Genomic DNA, 15,741 nt, shown 5'->3' with positions numbered 1-15,741 from the left:
ATCCCATTTTGCTACACTGTGTCTTTCTGCACTCGGTTCCAGTAGGCAGCCCAGAAGCCCCCTTCCATTGTAAACTTCTGTTCTCTGGGAAAGTATCAAAAGCTTTTGACTGGAGAGAGGGAGAGAAACTCTTCCAGAGGTCCCCCACACTCAGCCCCTCCTCCAGTGGCTTCTCTTTGGTGCTTTATTCAACATCACTGCACATACAAATCATGCTCTGAAAGTCGTTTACGGTATGTCATCTTAGGATTAAAAAAAAAAAAAAAAAAAAAAAGAGTACGGTGGCTCTGTGTTTGCAATTGCCCAAAGAGAATAATTCATTTCTGTGGAGGCTATGGATGAAACCCTGAATGCATTCCTACACCGTTTCCTGCCCTTCAAAACAATAAAAATGTAAAAACCCAGATGAAGGAGGCTTGGAGGGTGGCGAGAACCACAGTCTCTTGACCCCCAAGGAATTTATTCTCCAGAATCATCTAAAGCACTCTCCCCAGAATTCATTGTCAAGACCATTTTATTAGATTTTTCTAAACCCTTGAAATTGTCACATAATTGAAACAGAAACAGCAATTTGGAGTTCTGAATGGATTTCTTAAAAAAGACGACTCTGTGCTCGCCCCACATCCCTCAGCTGGCCACTCCTGCCCCTAACCTAAATACTAGCCCCCTGAATACAAAACCCTATTTATCTTTTAAATCCTCCCCTACCATAAAAGTTACACATTCCCCTAATGCCATAGATTTCAGGACATTTGGGAGAAACATCCCAGACAACAGGCTAAAAAAAGAATCCATTAGCATTAACTTGCCTGTCACAGCCAGTGACAGATAAATGAATGTGGTGCTTTCAGATCAGTCATTGGTGAAACTACCCCCAGGCAGATAAAGACCAGCCCTGGGAGAAAGAAGGCTCTGGAGGAGACCTCTCACAGTGGGGTCCCAGCTCTTTGCTAGCTACAGCCTAGGACTTTACTCTCAAAGGCAAGGGAAAAAAAAAACCCACAGGCATCCTACACAGAGAAGGAAATGAATTCCTCATGCCTGCTGAGCATGGCCAAGATAAAGGGTGCATGCTATCTTGCCCCAAAAGCCAGGACCCCCATGAGCCAGCCAAGCTACTGACATCAAGTTTCCCACCTCCCTATGCTGGACCATCCATCACCTACATAAAGAGTAACCATGCCAAGCTATCTGCAGGCTGCTGGGTACAGTCCTCTTCTGGTGTAGACAGTGCCATCTCTGGGGACAGGAACAGGTAAACCAATCCTTCCATCTGTAGCTACAATGTGTAGTCACCTAGAGGCATCAGGTCACTCCATCCCTTTTAACGAGTCTAGAATGAGCTACTGTATAGATGGCCCCATTTCACAGGGGAAAAAAAAGACACAAAACCATTAAGTGAAGTGTCATTTCACTATGCTAACAGGTTCTCAGACATAAACAGCCAGTGGAAAATATTCTGGACCTTCCTGGACAGACTGTAACAAACGCCCTCTGCCAGCCTGGGCACTTTAGAATGCTCAGACAAAGTAGAAGGAGCTGAAGTCTACCAGAGGTGTCCAACTCTTTGACACTGAGACATGACATTGTCATCTATAAATATACTACTGGGCTGCATTCATAGCATGGTGCACACGTGGAGCACACAGGCCACATCATCGGATGAAACAGGAAGTTTAGTATTTAGGGGAATGGGGCCTTGGGACTCCCTTGGACTTGGGTTTAGGGGCCAGACGTGACTCTTGCTATTTCTGCAGCTCCAATAAAGCTTTTACTTCCACAGGCCCCAGCTCATCCGTCAGTAAAAAAAGAGATTCTGCAAAGGATTACTAAAGATCATTGTAACAATTAAAGTAAAGGCGTTTAGGAGACTGAGGTGTGGTACTATGCCATAACATCCTAATTCAGATACTAGTTTCAAATCAAACTTTCTTTTCCTTTCAGAAAATTTAAAATCTCAAGACTAAAATGAGCAAATATAGTGGCCAGGCATGCACCCTGAAAAAAAAAAACTCCCAGATACTTGGGAATTTGGCACTATGAGAGAGAGAGAGAGAGAGAGAGAGAGAGTGAGAGTGAGAGAGAGAGAGGGAGTGAGGGAGGGAGGGAGGGAGGGAGGGAGAGAGAGAGAGAGAGAGAGAGAACAGGCAACAGCCTGCTGTACTTAGCACCCAGAAAAAGACAGCTGCCCAGCTGGACCAACATCTCAGATTTCTGCTACAAGAGAATAACAGGCATGTGACCCAAAGACCACACCCACTCACCCATCACACCACACAGGGACAGCAGAAATGGAGATTCCCAACACACACGCTCTTCCCTCCCTGAGCAGCCACCAGGCAAAGGCAAACACAAGGTGACATGACCTATGTAGTCACAGGGCCACTGTTCTGAGCAACAGCACATGGGCATCACCAGCAACCTGTGATTTCCATATGGAAAAACATCTTCTCACTATTCACACAGGGGGAGGTCACCATCACAGCTTAGACAAGGGCAGAGAACAGAACTCTACAACGTGGTCCACATTGCAGTCCCTCGTTAAGAAATCAGGACAGAGAGGTAAGAGATGCAAACTTAAGAATGGCAGGCTCCCTGTAAGTTGGCATTCAGCCCCCAAAGACCTGAGAGGCTTTCTGCCAAGAGTCTAACGAGTGAAGATAGTCTACAGCCCCAGAGAACAATCTGAATTACTCATTAAGCATAAGCCCCAAGTCCAACATTTGATTTTTTTTTCTCCACGAAACAGCAACAGCCATACTCTCAATAACCATGGCTTCTCTGGAGTTCAGAATCTCAGAACACTCATAGGAGCACCTCTGGGAGCCTGCACACATAGCAGGTTCCCAGGCCCTGCCAACAAATACCTGACCCCCAACATGTATTGCTATCCAGGCCCTACCCACACATGCCTGCACGATGCACGCCTCATGCCTAGCCATACAGCATCCAACAGTCTTCTTCCTTACTGCTCTTCAAGAGCTAGCATCAAACCACTCCCAAGAAGACTGGCGTCTTCCTCGACAGGCTGCCCCAACCTCCTTTACTATACAGATCGGATCTTTTCTACTGCTGTGTTCTCAGCTTGGAGCAGATGCTATGGACTGTCACCCCAAACCTGTGTCTTCATCATTTCTCATCAATTCTTTTTAAATCGAAGTGTATGGTGTACCAAAAGGTTTGGCTGTTAGCCATAATCAAGGCTCTTGTATCTTTGGGTTTATTATCTGGTAGAGTCAATACGACTTGAACTTAAGGGCTGGAGAGATGGCTCTGAGATTAAGAGCACTGACTGCTCTTTCAGAGGTCCTGAGTTCAAGTCCCAGCAACCACATGGTGGCTCAGAACCATCTGTAATGGGATTTGATGCCTTCTTCTGGTGTGTTTGATGACAGCAACAGTGTATTCATATAAATCAAAGACTTGAACTTAAAATACTGTAAAACTCAGAACAAAAGACCTTGGTAAACAATTATTGAACTACTGGCAGTAGCAACTACGTGTTTTAATAAAGGGATGGCCCCTCCCCATGCCACCATCACGCTGCCTGTCTTTGGAGTTCATTCCTGACAAGATGTGGTGCTCCGTTTTCTCCGTTCTTATAGCTGTGCTTGATTGAATGAAAATGGTTCTGGGAGAGCAAAGGCCCTGTCCTCCTGTCCACACCGTCTCAGAGCCTCAGGGTGGCTGGCAGGCACTGGGCACTCCGTAAGGTATAAACACGCAAATGCCTACCACAGCCTCCAGTGGGTAGATAGAGGTGGTCCGTTGGATGACAATCACTGAAAGAACTGTAACTGAGGACAAGCTCAAGCACTAGAAATCCAGAGTAAGAACTGAGTTCCATGCCATTTCATTTACATTTTACACACACACACACACACACACACACACACACACACACACACTCGGGGTTCCTACAGTGTATGCCACCCAATGACACTCTATCTATCTTAGCTTGTATAAGCTCAGTGTGCTCCGTGGTATATGTACCATGACACCACCTAATAAGGCATCATAAAAACACTGCAGGACTGGGCTTCATGAGGAAGCTGGGCTAACTCAGGCCATACGCTGAGTCAGGGAGAAGGGCACAGAGAGATGAGATTCCTTGAAGGTCTCACAGTCCCAAGGCCATGGAAGCAAGAAAAGATGTGATGTAAGCTGCAAAAAGACCCTCGAGCTCTCGGCTCTTGAAGGAGACAAAACCCAAGGCCAATGCGTTTAAACTGTTCCATTGGCAGTAAGAAGTCCAAGGAAGCACTGAGGGGTTCTCAAATCCCCTGCAAAACACAGCCCATGATCAGAGGGGCAGGGAGTAAGGATTATGTGAGCTGAAGTGTGGTGACTGGCTTGAGCAGGAAGGATCTTGGGGCCAGCCACTTACTGTCCCATCACATGAACTCATGGAAATGAGCACTCTAAACTCAGTAAGAGGTGAAAGATAAAAAGGGTCACATATCCCTGGTGTATTCTGGGGCTTGCAGTCGAAGAATTTCCAGATATGAAAATCTAAAAGTGGACAGTTAGAACACAATATATGGAGGGGCCACAAAGATGGGTCCTCAGAGACTGCTTGGGGGTATGAAGGAGGCTCACCTGTTTACCAAAAGCCTTACGACGGTGAGACACAGCTTTGTCATCCTAGCAGAATAAGGAGATCCCAGCCTGGAAGGAAAGGCAACATCCCAGGAGAGGACATTTGTAGGACAAAGTGTCCCTCCTTCTAGAGCTGACACCTGCTAAGGACTTGGAGCACAGGAAAGAGCAAGGCTCTCGGACAAGCAAGACGCTAAGCCATTAATCCTCCAAGGTCTTCACTGGTGGGGGGAAAAGGACCACAGACGCACCCCTACAACCTTGCAGAACAGGGAAAAATATAACAGGCAGGCTGCTTAAAACCGTGGCTGCCGAGACGGCAGCTGCAGAACATCTAAGACGGCAAGATGCTGGGTGACCCGACCTACAGCAGCAAGGGAAGGCCAGATGCTGGAATCTCACCCTTCGCCCTTGAGAAGCTGCCAAGAAACCACTCCCCTGGAACAGGAGGTGTGCACAGGCTGCCACTGCACCCATCTGGATGCGTGATTCACAGAGAACCTTTCAGGACCCTGAAGAAACGTCTAAGGACAAGACAGAAACAAGAAAATCTGGCTCCTGGATCAACCCTCCACAACTTAACTGCTGTGGTGACTGGAAGCACCCAAAAAGAACAGACCTGGATAGGGGCTGTCTCCGGTGAAAAAAAGCCAGGCAGGACTCATCTCTCTGAACACTGACCACCAACAGCTCCAAGCAGCCAGGAGGCTTACATTCTGATTAAGTTTTTTGTGGGGGGGAATGTTTGTTTGTTTGCTTTTACGCTTTAAAATAATTCTAAGTTCAGTTGGTAGAATGAAACCCTCTCCAAGTACTGCAGAAAACTGGATACGGTACCCTCTAATTCCAGAACTTGGGAGGTAAAGGCAGGAGATTAACAGTTCAAGGTCATCATGAGTTATAAAATGATTCTGAGGCTGGCCTGAGATACATGAGATCTCATCTTAAGAAACCGAAATAATAATTCTGTCAGAGTGTCGACAGACGTGTGCCAGGTGCCACTTGTCCACACACAGCCCCCCGGGGAATAATCTGCATTTATTTCCAAAATAATAACATGGTGTGGATCAACATAGCTTTTTTTTGTTTTGTTTTGTTTTGTTTGAGAAGGAAACTGAGGTTTGATGGGATTTACATGGTATGGTATGTTCACAGTCACCAGCTGTCACTGAAGGCAACTGGAACTAGGTTGAACAAATGGCCTCTCGAGACAAGCAGCTAAGATTTCAAGAGACACAGTGAACATACACATGAATCAAACAGCACATGTTCCCCTGCTAGTTTGTCTTTTTTTTTTTTTAATTTATGGTTGTGCATGTGCGCTTGCGAGACACACGTGTGACGATGCCTGCAGAAACCAGAAGAAAGAATGTCTGAGAGCCTGGAGCTGCCATTACAGGTGGTTGTAACTTTATGTGGTTGGCTGGGAACAGACCTTGGGCCCTCTATAGGAAGAGCAATGAGCACTCTCTGCTGAGCCAACTCGTCAGCCCCACACAGTTTCATGTCTGTGCAGTGTTTATGGTTTTTTTTATGTGATCATTAAAAAAAATAATAAAGCCAATTTGACTAAAAAAAAATTAAACTTGTGGAAGCGATAATCAGAAAGAGTGGAGATTGTGTTCTTCTACCAAAGGACGGTAGGAACAGATGCTGAGGCACGCCCAAGCTCCACTCTGCCCATGCAGAGATGCTACGGAGTCTGCAGGCTCCTCTGTAAAAGAAAAGGAAGCCACAGGCTAGAACAGAACTCTCCCAGGCAGCTGACACTTGGACCCAAAGGAGACAAAGAAGGACATGAAGTGATTGGTCTCTGTCAGCCTCAGGCCTGTCACAGCTTCAAATTAAGTCTTTTTTTTTTTTTTTTTTAAAGAGTACCATGACCATTTTAATTTTCGAAATGGTGAAGGCGGGGCAGAGTCCTCTTACGTAGTTTAAAAATGAATTGCCCCAGTAAAAATAGGAAGACATGGAGCCATCTCATCTCTTCCTGATCAAAACGGACTTTGCTAATGAATAGCCACTGGCCTCCAAAGCATAGTCCCTAGGCTCCCTAATAAAGCCACGTGAACGCTGGCATCACAAAGGGTGAGATGGGTGAACGGCGGGACGCCACAGCCTGCCTCCGTTGCTCATTAAAATTCTGGACAAAACAAATTTTTTTTTTTTTGTATTTATACAAGACATTAAAGACTATTATGACAGTACTCATAAGAAATCCGTTCTTCACTGCCACAGATTTTCTTTGGTCTCAAGTTACAGTTTCTTTTTACCCGTCTTGTTTAACACCTCCACGGAATATTTCTCTGGCAAGTGTGAGCAGGGAGGGGCAGCCAGAAAGCCGAGAAATGAGAGAAATGAGTTTTAACTGAAACACAAGCTGACACTTCACTTACAAGCTCTTCACTCAGTCCACACAGAAGGGTACAGTCTGGCCTGTTACCATGGCCCCAACACACACACACACACACACACACACACACACACACACACACATTTTATGAAAGGAAGATAAATAAAACACAAATAAGGTTTCACTCAAAGTTCTAGACTCCTGCCAGCCTGGGTGACGTCCCCAGTAGTCAGTCACCTTGGTCTGGAACCCTGATGGCCAGTTCTGTGGGCAAACAACCAAACAGGGCAAATTCTTTCCCTACCCTGCTCCAGTTCCCAACCATGGCACAAGTACACCTCAACACCACCTTAACCTCCCACGGTTAAGTAACCCCAGAAGCACCTGAAAGGATACCCCAGGGGCTCAGATAGAGAACACATGATAGTGTCATATAATTGGATGATGTCACAAGGGGAAGAAAATGACCAGAACCCCAGACCCTGGAACTTCAGTAAGACTAACTTCAGTTCTACTCCCCCATGGTCTGCCGACCTTAGAGAGCCATGTCTCCTCATTTCTGACAGGGAGGCAATGAGCCATGGTAACCCAATAGGACCATACACCGGTCAATGCTCCAACTGTGAAGGCAGATGCCTAAGTGGTTTTTTATATCTCTACACAACCCGTCAATGTTTCAGCTGTCTCCTCTGTCCAGTGGAACTGACACATCACCCTCATGCAAACTACCTGGGACACTCATTCAGTTAATAGTATTACCGGATCTCTCAGAGAACTAGTGTGAGGCCCTAACAAAAATAAGAGTTAAGAGGCAGGAAGACTTTAAGTTTCAAGGCCTCTCTCAAAAATAGCCAGTACCAACAGTGGATCATCCTTGGGCATCAGCAATATCAGACCCATGCTAGAAGCACGTTTATTTCACCTACGGCAAACTTTGAGGAAGGGGATGCACGCAAGGAAGTTACATGATTTGGGTCAACTCCATCATAACAATGATTAAAACTGCCATGATGATGTCGAGGATGAAGCTAGAGGCCCTGGTCAGGACGCTCTCCGTTTTTTCACAAAGACCTTTGTTGGGGAGCTGATAGCATCACTCCTGGTTCAGAGATAAAGAACCTGAGACAGGGCTGGGATGCAGGTATGGATATGGGACAGCAAAGACCTTTACAAAGTGATATGTCATTAAACATTTTAAGAAACCAGGGTCCCATTACTAAATCTCTGAATTCCCAATGCCATTGGTCTTTTTCAATCAGTTTGATATTGACACACATCTGAGAACTTACAAACACCCCAGGCTTAGGCTTGGGCTGCAAAATGAGGACAGTCCATGTTCCTTTGACAGATCTGAGACATCATCTATCTTGTTTTCAAGCAATCACAGCATATTAACAGGAAATAGCACCTTCCTACTGAAGAAGAAAGTCGGTGAGGAGAGAGAGACAGACTGAGGGGGTGGGTCTGAATCCATGGTTTCACCAAGTCAGATTTTCCCAGTTTCCCTAAAGGGAAATCTGATCCAAGTTGTGAGTGATCCAATGACTAACCTGGAAATTTGAAGATTCACACTAGGGAAGAAATGGCAATTCTTTCAAACCCAGGAAATACTGCTGGTGCAGAGATGGAAAGGCTCACACAGAAGCATGAAAGGCAACTCACATTTAAAGTCAGCCACTACGTTTAGGCCAGGTAAAGGAACCTAAGCCCTGTATTAACTCCTGTGATTTGTGTAAGCATTGGGGAGGTGAGAGGGAAGCCACCTTCAAGTATGAATTTCTGCTCACTTAAGGGATACCAGTTCCATCTTAAAAAACAAACAACAACAACAACAAAAAAAAAAACCCAAAAACAAAAACAAAAAAACAAAAAACAAAAAAACAAAAAAAAACCCACTTCACTTACTCACTCAAATGGTAGGTTCCAGACTTGAAATTCTCAAAATACCATTTACAACAACCACCCTTTCCTTTGCTAATGTGCAAAACCGTTTTCTCTTCTACCCGACTAGAAGGCCCCACTCTGAGAGCCTCTGCTGAAGGGAATAAACTGAATTTCCCAAGAGCTGTACCTGCACCAACAATCAGACACTTCACAGCCCTCTTCCCGAGAATGGCAAGACACATGTTTTAATGCGGTACAGTGGCCAGGAAGAACAGTACGGTGGACAGGAAGGACAGATGTAAAAGGTTCGAGGAGGACCTGAACCCCGTAAACCAGACTGCACTGCATGCAGGTCTGCCTCCAGCTACCTCCTTAAAGCCACAGCGGGAAGGCACAGGGGACCATGGTTAACTACAGACTTTACAGAAGTGCAGCACCTCTCATCCTCTAAGTACATCTTGCAGTGCTACTCCTAAGGGGTCACGCTGCTGTTTCAGGCTCCTCCTCCCAGGCCCCAGCTCTCTGAACTCAGAGGCTCTCTGAGCAGTGTTAGTTTCTCCCAGTTCTGATTGGTCCAAAACCTGAAACTGGGGGCATCGCTAGCTCCCTCCCCCGACAGCTTTAGGGGGTTCTACAGAAAGTTTCTTTCTTTCCAAGAAAGAATAAGCTGTTTGCTGAAATTCTCCTGTTCTTCAAAATCTCCAAACTGTTAAGACCTGGACAGAGTACCCTCCGAAGAAAAAGCATAAGGAAATGTTCAACTTTTCCTGACAGGATCTCAGCGATGGTTTAGAATAAATAGAACACTTGGTGTAAATGCTGCAGTGGGTGGTGCTGCACCCTCATCTGAAAGACCACACTGCCCCCTCTCCCTGGCTGGATGCTTGGAACCCACATCAACATGCTGACTTGGAGGGGCAGGGTCATCTTGAAGAACTGCTCACCCGGGCTTTTCAACTCCCCCCCCCAGGCTGATACCCTGGAGACAGAACCACCAACCTCCAACAGTCCCAGTGCTCGGTTTGAAATGAAAAAGCCTTGTTAAAAATCCCACCCATGGCTCTTCTACCTACTTACCTTGGGTTGCGCTCGGCGAGGAAATGCAACTTTGGGGTCAATCTGGAGAAAAAATAATAAAATAAAAAAATGGAGAAGTCAGTGGAGTAGTTTGGAGAGAGGAGGGGGAAAAAAAAATGAATGACCAAGCACCTAATTATTAATCACTCATTTCTCAGGCTTAGAGCTTAGCTTTTAGTAACTTCTGGGTAACCCAAAAGCCCCCTCAGCTCTCACCATCCTTTCCTTCTCCCCATGAGACTTATAAGGTTCATCTTTCTGGAATGTTCTACCATGCATTTTAGAGAGTGAAATGCTTTCAGAGCTCATGCATTTGTATTGAGACGCGGGACTCCTCTTCCACAGACCCTGACTGCTACCCAGAGCTGATGTGCAATGTGTAGCCAGGAGGAAAAACTAGGCACAATGTTATCTGAAGAAAAAACAAAAATCATAATCTCAAAATTAAATGTTCCTCCAGCTGTAGTGATTCTTCTCTCTGGCAAAGCAGGAGAAAGGGGATTCAAAAAAAAATCGAAAATCAACAATATCTAAAAACTCTCCAGTTATAAAACACAATACTCAGCTCAGATTAACTCTCTGGTGTTAGCAATATAAAAGTTACTCGGGATGATTAAAAAGACCTTTTACAGCCAAGCACAATGGCTCAGACCTGTAACTCCTACACTTATGAAGCTCAAGGAGGATCACTGAGGTGGAAGTCCATCTGGGTCACCATAGCTGGGTTCTAGGATAGTCTGGGCTACAGAAAGAGACTCTATCTCAAAAAAAAAAAAAAATCATTTGCATTTGCCTATTGGTTAATCTCAGAGAATGCAGATATCAGTGACTATAGGGCAAGCTGACTTGTGTCTTTAAAAAAAAAGGGGGGGGAAGGTGTATATATGAATTAAATCCACATGGATTTAAAAAAAAAAAACCCACAAGGGTGAAACTACATGAACAACTCAAAGTCCAAATTAGAAAGGCCATTGTAGGAGAGTTAAAAAGAGAACAACTGGATAGACCTAATGCAATAACTGGAGTATCCCCTACCCCACCTCCACCCCAACGGAAAAAGGTCCCCCACTCTACACCAACCGCCTGCTTTGCAGAGCACATGATTCTCAATCAGTGACTAGCTTCACAATTCCCACAGAAGCATTTGAGTGTAACAGCTGATGCAAGGAGCAGGAAAAAAAAGTTACCGCCCTGAGAGAAAAATAAGGAATTTTAAAAAACAAAAATTTCCATTGCCAGTTTCCATTAGATTTCTAAACGTCACAAATGTTTAAGTATAAGTTAACATAGAGGGTGGTGTCGGAAGGTATCACTACAAGTTATTTATTTATGAGCTCTGGTTTTTGTGTTAGAATTTCCCTCTTTTAAGAGTAAATTTGAACCTCAGGTCAGTTCTGTAACTGGAGAAAATAGTAATCATGCTTTGAGAAAAACTCAAAGGGAATGAGATACATACAAGCCCCCCCCCCCCATCCATAATCCCTGGGTCCCCTGGAGCCCCAGCCCCTAAGAGATACAAAGATAAAATCACTTTTATTAATGTAGCTTCAAGACCAAAAAATCTGCTTTGTGCTTTCTACCTTTAAGCATTACCTGAGAAATGAGAGATTACCTTGCAAAAAACTAAAACAGACCAAAATCTTGGATCTAGGAAACTACCCTTTCGTAAAGATTAATATTACTGCATCTACAGGTGTGCCCGGCACTGACTAGAGTTTCTCTACAAAAGAAATACAACAGGTGTGGATTTCCATTCTGTCGCCAAAACCAAGACAGATGCTTGTCTTTGTTCAGTCAAAAAAAAAAAAAAAAAAAAAAAAAAAAAGAAAGAAAGAAAGAAAGAAAGAAAAGAAAAAAAAATGCCCTCCCAAGGCTCACATTGATCTAACCAACACACAGGTGCAGTGGGAAGTCACCTTGTTTGTGTGGGGATAGATGAGGTACAAACTAAGAAATGGCTGGGAGCTGGGCTAAGAAAAGTACAGGGAAGAAAATAAAATTACAAAACCAAACGCCAATTTGAGACTGCACTGTATGTGTGTGGTGGTGACATCAGAGTGTACCCGGAGATCAAAGTTTTCCCATGTGCAAAGTTTTCCACACTGAGACCTCCAAGGCCTAGGAGGTGGCCAGGCAAGAAGGCAAATCCCAACCTTTTGCACATCCTAGTCAATGAATGAGAGAGAGAGAGAGAGAGAAAGAGAGAGAGAGAGAGAGAGAGAGAGAGAGAGAGAGAGAGAGAGACACTACCCAAAATTAAAACATTAGTTACTTAGGTACAGCACTAGTACTGGCTCTAGAGTCCACTAGAAAACACTAGGGTACTATTTTGGATGCAAGTGGCCTTTACCTAAACAAAGCTTTTAAGGGAACAGTAAACAAGATCCTCGTTTCCATGTCAATAAACCAACGGCTTCTGCCTCCTGCACTGAACGTTGAAACAAAGTCAAAAGCTAGGTTATACTAAGTAACAGCAACCAGAACACACGTCTACAAAACAAGGGTGGAAAAGCCGAAGGCCCAGCAGTGGATACAGAGGACAGTGAAGGATCCTGATCAGCAAGCACCCTTGAATACCAAACTCCAGATCTCCCACCCAGGCAAAAGGTGTGGATGAGCCGTCAGTGATCTGCTTTGATTTTTTTTTTTCCCTGGGAAAGCTTCCTAGCTTTGTAATGCCGCTAGCGAAGAAGTCAGGGAGAAAAAAAAATAAACTGTTCAGACATTCCTTATCACCTTACTAATGATTATTCTTGATATTAAATGATCTGACAGGATGAACAGGCTGGGCGGCAAGCTCTGACACGTCTAGGACAATTAAAAAGTGACTTAAGCGCCTGAGGTCTTTTCTTGGGGGGTAAGGGCAACACCTGACCTCGTTGATCATAAACAAGAAGGTGAGTTTGCAAAATCAATTCAAATGCACCAAAGGTTACCCGGTTCTCTTTTCCTCCCTTGAGAGTTAAAAAAGTCCAAGGGGCTTGGAAGACCCTTGCTTTCTGCTGACTTTATGGAACAGGGGACTGTTTACAGTGGGCAGCTGCCTCCCCCCTGCCCCCAAAGCTCCCTCCAGATCAAGAGCATCCAATACAGCCAGCCAAAGGCACATATCACCTTGAGGCCTCCACCTTAAGCAGTGGTATAAATTAATAAATATTTTAAAAATATATACTGGTGAAATTTTGGTAAGCAAACAGGGAAGGGAGGAGAGGTAGGAAGCCAGCACAGAAGCTAAGCAAACCACTGGGAACTCCCCAGTCTCCTCCATCACTGCATTTATTATTCCAGACTGACATTCCCCCCCCCCCACCTCCCTTATTCTCTCTGACCTCCACCTAAGGACTTTCACCTCTAAACTCTGGATTTTAAAAACTTCTAACCTGTAAAAGTGTCCACACACAAATGAAAGACCTGAGGAGGGGGTGGGGGGATTCGCTTTGAAACCTAGGGTTTATCAGCTTTCAATTTGATGCCATCTGGAGCAAACCCACTGGACCTGAATTGCCTCTGTCTGTATCTCCCTTCCTTTCTCAAACCACATCTCAAATCACTAGGAGTCCCAGTGAAACCTGTTGCCTGGACCTAGGATGAGCGCCCCCTCCCACTGGCCCCACCCCTGGTCCCTCCACCAGGAAGCAGGCTATGCCTTCCTTCTACAAGCCAATCCCCAAAGCCACAGGCTGAGCTCGGCTGACAAAGAAAGTTCCATTTACTGGGCGGTGGAGTTTCTTTGCAAGGTCCCTTGGCGGGAGGCTAGGCTCTCAGGGAGCCGACCCTCCTCCCCTCAACCTTGGCTTGGCAGCCTCTGAAGCTGCAGTGGGACAGACACTAAAAAGGAAACCCCCAAAAACCAGCCACCGCAGCAAACTTCTGAGCCAACTCGCTAGCTGTTTAAAAGTACCCAGTTCTAGCATAGAAGCAAAAGAAGGCGCTGTCCCTTTAAACAGGGCTGTCAATGCCTAGACCGGTACTGAAAAGGGGCAAACAACAACAACTATTTGAAGAAAAAAAAAAAAAAAAAGGAAAAAAAAAAAAAAAGCAACCTACCGTCTTGGAATCTAACTCATGGTGGGGTTGACCTAATACTTTATCTACACTTGCTGGGTCTGCGAAGGTGACGAAACCGAAGCCTCTGGAAGGAGACAAAGAGGGAGAAAAACAAACAAAATGTGACACCACTGAATGCAACAAGGAGACCCTATATGTAGACTGGGGTGCGAATGTTGCCCCCACGCACCCCCATTCCCACCAGCTCCCTCTATTCTCCTCTAGTCCACAGCCCTCTGCCTTGCGAGGAAAAAATACCAAGGTTAGTGGGGGAAGCGGGACGAGGGGGCAGGGCGGCTGGAGGTAACTTGGAACACGCTGGTGCCTCCACTCTGGCCGCCTCAGTTTCCTCTCCTCCTCTTCCCTTTCTTAAGGCTTTGTTTTTATTCCGAAGGAAAACGGGCACTAAGAGATTCATTCACCTCCTAAAGAGGGGACTTCAGAGTTTGGGAGTGTGAAAAAGGCATACATTCAAATTTTTAATTAAAAAAAAACTATGTGGAAAGTGGATGAACTGAATGTCATTTTAAACAAGAGAACAAGAAGCGACAGGAAAATGACTTCAAGCGGGAGAGATGGGCGTCTCTGATTCCAGAGTTCGGCCCTAATTAACAATAACCTTTGGGGTTATGGGAGGGGGGAGCGACGTTCCAGCCCAGCCACGCGCCTGAGCCCCATTCTAAATCCGCTTAGCTACTTCCGAAGACACCTCCAAAAATAAAACTAAAACTTTGTTCTAAAATAAAGGCAAAATCGAGAAGGGAATGCGTTACCTGGAGCGTTTCGTTGTGGGATCTCTCATGACCATACATTCTCTAATTTCTCCAAATTTGCTAAAATAGTCTCTAAGGCTATCTGTAGAGAGAGAAAGAGAGAGATGGGGGGTGGGAGAAGGTGTGGAGGGGGGGAAAGCAATGCAAATTTTTTGATCAAGGACAAAAAGCAAAAGTAGTTTTCTGTTGTTATTCTGTTTTGTTTTTGCAATATTTTTGCACACGCGGGGGAAATTCAGCAACAGAGGTCGCGTAGAGGGCTCGGAAAGGATTTGCTATTTAAAAAAATAACCTTGCACAGGAGAAGTGGGGAGCCAATGGCGGGGAGGGGGGGCTCTTACACTGGGATAACAAAGAGCAATAAAGAAGCCAAGAAGGGGGGGACGCCTGGGTCCCCCCCCTCCCTCCCTTACCTGGTGAGGTCTGCCAGCTCAGTCCACCGATAAACATTTTACTAGAGGGAGAAAACATAACCGAAGTGAGCACCGATGTCAGATCGGCCATTTTGACGTGTAACTTACAAAAGCTAAAAGGAAAGCTGGGGGGGAGCGGGCGAGCGCGAGCCTGGAGGTGGGCTGGGGGAGAAGGTGGCGGCCCCACGCCACCCCAAGGTGCGCGAGTGCCCCAGGGGTGCGCGCGGGGGCGCGGGGGGCGCGCGGATGCCCCGCTCCGCACGGTCGCCCGCACAGCCCCGAGCGAGCCCGCGGCGGCGCGGTGGGCAGCGGCTGGAAACTTACCCGGGGTCGTGCTGGGAGTCGTTGGCGCTGCCCGAGGTGCCTGGGCTCCCATTTGCCTCCATAGCGGAGCCCCCCCGCCCCCCCACCCCCGACACACCGAGCCCCACAGCGAAGCGGAGCGCAGCGGCGGCCGGCTCCGAGCCCCAGATCTCCGTCCCTCCTCCCCCGCCTCCTCCCCCCGCCCGGCGGCTGCGAAGCTCCGCGAGCGCCGAGCCGGGCCAGCGGCGAGAGCCCGTCACACGTGGGCTCGGCTCAGCTCAGCCCCGCCGCC

The 15,741-nt window shown here is 46.3% G+C and overlaps 1 protein-coding gene across 7 annotated transcripts in view; it reads right to left on the bottom strand.

The window, feature by feature from the left end:
* The window catches only part of Msi2 (musashi RNA binding protein 2), a 371,373-nt gene extending 355,742 nt beyond the window's left edge, over window positions 1–15,631 (bottom strand). For 6 of the 7 annotated variants that reach the window (XM_034504707.2, XM_034504708.2, XM_034504711.2 and 3 more), the window contains exons 1-5: window positions 15,471–15,579; window positions 15,147–15,187; window positions 14,734–14,815; window positions 13,961–14,045; window positions 9,914–9,955 (exon numbers count right to left, since the gene is read on the bottom strand). In XM_034504707.2, the coding sequence (XP_034360598.1) occupies window positions 9,914–9,955; window positions 13,961–14,045; window positions 14,734–14,815; window positions 15,147–15,187; window positions 15,471–15,532 (312 nt within the window). In that variant the 5' untranslated portion in view covers window positions 15,533–15,579. Of the gene's footprint in view, window positions 1–9,913; window positions 9,956–13,960; window positions 14,046–14,733; window positions 14,816–15,146; window positions 15,188–15,470 lie in introns of all 7 variants that reach the window. The other variant, XM_034504709.2, reaches the window with a different exon arrangement.
* Window positions 15,632–15,741: the final 110 nt, after the last annotated feature.

Source organism: Arvicanthis niloticus, chromosome 6 (assembly GCF_011762505.2).
Source record: "Arvicanthis niloticus isolate mArvNil1 chromosome 6, mArvNil1.pat.X, whole genome shotgun sequence".
NCBI classification, from domain to species: Eukaryota; Metazoa; Chordata; class Mammalia; order Rodentia; family Muridae; genus Arvicanthis; species Arvicanthis niloticus.
This window is presented reverse-complemented; position numbering and strand designations above follow the sequence as displayed.